We start from the raw sequence: 5,522 nt of genomic DNA, 5'->3' as shown, positions 1-5,522 counted from the left end.
AGAAAGATACTATCGACCGTTTTCCTGTTATTAGTCTTTATAGGTAAATAAATAGATGATGTGTTTAATGTTATAATGTATGTGTTAACATAATAATGCAGACACAAATACACTTCAAATCCTTATCCTTGCTTCTTTTTTCAACTAAGTAAGACATCACGTGACTTTTGTGACGTATAGCGACCCGACATTTTTGAATTATTTTTAAATTGCATAGTTGCTTCAATAAAGTTCAATTTTCTCATTAATCTTACCTGTTTTCTAACTTTTGCAAATCAATCCTTGATATTCAAACATATTTCTACCAGACAATGTTGGTCCTGACAGTTTAATTTTTAATCAAATTCCGTCCCTGGAGAATCGTACTCAAATTGTGTACAAAAAGGTGTTATTGTATACATTTCAACAACATTATATACCCACCAATATTTATCGACAGAGTTATCGGTTCTGAATAGGACTGATATAGTTGGGCCTGATTTCAGAGGTTGAAGAGGACATTGTCTATTGGACGGAACCCTATTATAATCCTCTTTTACTTTGATCTTAAAGGGAATGCTGATGTTTTATTTTCTAAACTTGACCTGACAACCAAATTTCAGTATTAATCTCATATTTGCATTAACGGTTGCTAAGAATGTCCTTGAAGGGTTGAGACAGAAATACTATTTAACATCAAAATATACACCACTACTGCGAAATATAAAAGTATCATTTGTTTTTTTCTGATAAAATCTACATGACTTGTGTGAGGATTCTGCAAGGACAGACAGGGATCGACCTGATCGATCAAGACTTTTTTTATTGATTAGTTGTAAAGATAGGTTAAATTTCGTGGCTACGTTTATTTCTCTGTTGCTATATGATTTTTTAAGTTTATAACTGTTTTTGGAGTATATTATGATTGTAAACTGCATATAACGTCTCACATGGGTCTTCTGATCTGAATTGCATTTACATGAAGCATTTAAAATTGTCAGTTTAGATCAGCTGATTGGTACTTTTTCAAAAACCTTTATTCTTAAGACTTGCTAGAATGATTTAAAGCATGGTCATTGAATCTGGCGAGACATCTCCGCGTGTGCACTTTTGTATTTCATATTTGGTTACAAGTGGTAGGTGTATGGACAATCAACTTTGATTGGATCTCTATTTCAAAACACTTTCCATCTGCACCTAGTTTCTAGTTTCTAGTTTCTAGCCTCTCCTTATCATCCTATCTATAGAATTTGTTCAAACACAAAAAAAGGTGAAAAACGTCTTTTAAGAGTAATAATCGTTTAGCCTCTGGTCAAAGCCTGAGGTCAAAGCATAAATGTATAAGAATAAGCAGATGTGGTATATGATTGCCAATGAGACTACACTCCACCAGAGACCAGTAAACAACTTTAGGTCACGATGTGGCCTTAAACCACGCGTAAAACGCAAACCGCATAGATAACCATAAAAGGCTCAGAAAAAAAAATATAGTTAAACAATTCAGACGATAAAACTATAATGTCCTGATTCATGTACAAAACAATAAACGAAAAACAAATATGATTATCTTAGCCGTATTTGGCACAACCTTTTGGAATTTTGGGTCCTCAATGCTCTTCAATTTTAAACTTGCTTGGCTTTCTAACTTTTTTGATCTGAGCGTCACTGATGAGTCTTATGTAGACGAAAACGCGCGTCAGGCGTATCAAATTATAAGACTGGTATCTTTGATGACTAAATAAAGCAACAAACGACAACCACTAATATCAGGTTATAGACTTTGGATTGGCTTACACAGAATTTAATGTGGTGGGGTTAATAAAGTGTTTGTTAGCACCAAACCCACTCGTTACCTGGGACAGTGGTGTTAAACTACAACGCAAAAATCAGCTGAAAAAGAAAAACCTCATCGTATCGACACAAAGCACATAAAAAACCTGACAACACAAAAGCACGCAGTACAGATCTGAAAGTATTCGAAGATACTGAAAACTAGTTCAAAGCCAATGACAACTAATAAAAATCTTGTGTCAAAGACTAAATATCAATCAATACACATCAAATATCCAATGGATTAAGTGTAAGACGCATAACCTTGTCCAATTTCAAAATATAGGTATCAACGGATTGTAGAACCGTGAATGTACATATGTGTATACCAATTATATTTATATTGGTTTTAATTTACTGATAGCAAAATCAATATCTATACTGATACATATACATTTTTGTATATTAAAATATCTACTATTAAATACAATGTAATTTTGTTGAATTGGTAATTTTGTATAATAAGTTTACTTAAAGGAAAGATAAGTGTAATTAAAGGAATGATAAGTTTACTTAAAGGAATGATAAGTTTACTTAAAGGAATGATAATTTACTTAAAGGAATAATAAGTTTACTTAAAGGAATGATACATTTACTTAAAGGAATAATAAGTTTTCTTAAAGGAATAATATGTTTACTTAAAGGAATGATAAGTTTACTTTAAGGAATGATGAGTTTACCCGGATGCATAGTAAACTTTCTTAACCCGAGTTTTACTGTGTGTATTGCTGTGTTTTGTTTATTGCACGTTGACTAAATGTATAGGGGAGGGTTGCGATTGTTTTGAGTGGACAACGAATGTATTTACTAACTTTATTAATATAGATGTGTCATATATTTGAACAGGAAGTAAAATGACATCTGAACTGACCATATCTTGTGGCCCGTGTATGTTTAAAAATATCACGAACAACGCAAGTAAGTGGTGTACCATATGTAAAGAAGGCTTCTGTGGAGAATGTAAACAATCTCATAAATCTATAAACATTTCTATAAATCACAAGATGATTTCGATTGAGGACTATTCTAAATTACAGGAAATTACAGTCAATCTTAACTGTGAGATTCATGGTAAAAAACTAGATATATACTGCAAGAAGCATGATATTGCGGTATGCGTCGTCTGTATTTCCTCTGAACATAAAATGTGTTCATCTTCTGATGTTATCTCGATTGCAGAAGCGTCTGAAAATGCTAAACAATCAATTGCACTCTCAGACTTAGAAGAAACTATCTCAAGAACTTTGGTCAACGTGAAGCATTGTATAAACGATCAAGAAACAGCCTTGAAAGATATGGAAAAGGACGAAAGAACAATTAAAAAAACAATTGCAGACACTCGAATTAATCTGCAAAACTACCTGGATGAGCTCGAAAAAAAACTGCTCCTCAACTTAAAATCTACACATTTGAGTTGTAAAACCAAAAATATTGAAATTCTTCATCAATTGAAACAAAAAGAAAACGGGTTGATAAAACTTAGAGAACAGACACTTCATATGAAATGTTTTGCATCTGACATAGAAGTGTTTCTAGGAACATGTCAATTGAACAAAACAATCATTGATAATTTTCGATCGCTTAGAGAAGAGATAAGAGAGTGTACGAATAACAGAATGGAACTAGAGATACATCACGTTATCAGTTCCTTGATGAAGGAGGTCAGACAGTTTGGAGAAATTAAAGTTATTAAAACTAATGCTAGCCTACAATTAAAAGATGCAAAGATTGACCAAGCTCAGATACAAATACATAGATCACTACAAAATGTTGGTAATATAAGTCTGCAGCGTAAACAGAAAATCGATATCGAAGGATCAGAAAAACCATTCGCTGGTTGTATCATATTGCCTGACGACAGAATCATAATTGCAGATTATTTTGGGAGTGGTAACTTAATGGAATATGGTAAAGATGGAAAACATATTCGTGACATTTCCGTCTCTACTGGACCGTACGGTCTTACAGTAATAGATACTGACCGTATTGCTGTTACATATGGCAGTAAAAATTATCTGGAGATCATAAACTATATGGGTGACATTGAAAGGACAAAAGTACAATGTAGTACCGCTTGCTGGGGAATATCTTACCAGGATCAGAAACTGTATGTTGTTGTTAACCCACAGGGCATAGTGGTGATGGACTTGACTGGGAAAACATTAAATACAATTGATATTAATGTTTTATACAACATTGTGTATTATATGACAACGACCGTTGATAAGATATACTATACAAACGGAAGAAATAATACAGTACACTGCTGTAGTATGACAGGACAAGAAATCTGGGTCTTCAAGGATCAGTCTATTTCCCAACCGAGAGGTATATCAGTGGACAATAACCAGAATGTATTTGTTATTGGAAGATCGTCTAATAACCTCACAGTCATTAAACATGACGGGAAAGACAGTAAGGTCTTACTAACTGATCGCGATGGACTCAATAATCCAATGGCAGTGTATTACAACAAAGGAAAGAACATCGTTTGCTTAGGGCTTAAAGAAACAAGCATAGCGTTATATCAAGTGTCGTAAAATTAATTGTGAATTGCTGAATATATTACTTACGGTTTGTATATTGGATTACCTGATATTATGTTACTAAAATAATAATACATAATATCAGATGTGGCACAATCATTGTTTGGAATATCACTTTCTAAAGAATTAGCGTCCCATTAAATGTTGATTTCCAATTACAACATTAGTTAAACTTTAAATTCCTCAAGTTTATCCCTCATATTTATTAATATCAGCATGTGCCCCTTGTATATTTTTGTTTAGGGAACAGAAAGATTACGCATTTTTGTCGGCCATTTATAAATGATAAAGAATTTTATTTTTAAAACAGGGACGAAATTTGGAAAAGCATACCATCATGTCAATTTGAAACTTGGTATATATAAATATATTTACGGAAATACTAGTAACAACAAAGATTTCATCACAATTTTTACACGAGAAAACAATTTTGAATTCATATTATACCTATTTGTCTATTTTTGTTGAAACCCTTTCACAAACAAGTGTGTCTGAATTTTTTTTAACTAAACGTTATTTTTTTTTTACCCCTATATCTGACCCCGAGAATCAGTTCAAAGAGAGTACTATACCTATGTATATGACAATCCGAACAAGTGGCGTAAGAATCAACCAGACCAAACGACGAAGATGTTAACAAATATTATAGGTCACGATGACATCAACTCTTCAGCAATAAGCAAAACCACCACATAGATTTTTGCGGTTTCAGACATGCGAGCACTCAACCAACAACTAACCGTGGACATTAATGTAGCTCAAAATTCGTGACTTAGACAGAATATCTAAAGGCGAGAATATTATTTTGAATGGCTTATTATGTCTATCAATTATCTATGTAATATGAGCACAATCTAAAAATATTGTGATGGACACAGACATACTATTTAATAAATACTGACTATTCGGATGACCGTTGTAATTAAATAATCTTGCAATTCTGCACATAAAGAACGAGGATACATCATCCATCCATTCGTTTGATGTGTTTGAGCTGTTGAGTTTAACATTTTCTAAGGTTTTTCCGTTTAGAATTTTCCTCGGAGTTCGTATTTTTGTTTTTGATTTTCACTGCAAGGATAGTTATTTTTCCTTGCATTACAGTTTTGTGACATCTTCGGGCTAAACAGTTGAACAGATCACTCACAAACTTCATCACGGACGAAA

The 5,522-nt window shown here is 33.0% G+C and overlaps 1 protein-coding gene across 1 annotated transcript; it reads left to right on the top strand.

Annotated features, from left to right (window-relative positions):
• Nucleotides 1–2,954: 2,954 nt before the first annotated feature.
• Nucleotides 2,955–4,349, top strand: LOC139509343 (uncharacterized). The gene has a single exon (XM_071296137.1). It carries the CDS (start codon nucleotides 2,955–2,957, stop codon nucleotides 4,347–4,349), a length of 1,395 nt encoding a protein of 464 aa, XP_071152238.1.
• The last annotated feature ends 1,173 nt before the right edge of the window (nucleotides 4,350–5,522 follow it).

The sequence above is a fragment of the Mytilus edulis genome, unplaced genomic scaffold (genome assembly GCF_963676685.1).
Source record: "Mytilus edulis unplaced genomic scaffold, xbMytEdul2.2 SCAFFOLD_1277, whole genome shotgun sequence".
In the NCBI taxonomy this organism is placed as follows: Eukaryota; Metazoa; Mollusca; class Bivalvia; order Mytilida; family Mytilidae; genus Mytilus; species Mytilus edulis.
Note: the sequence above shows the minus strand (reverse complement) of the source record. Positions and strands in the feature narration are given on the sequence as shown.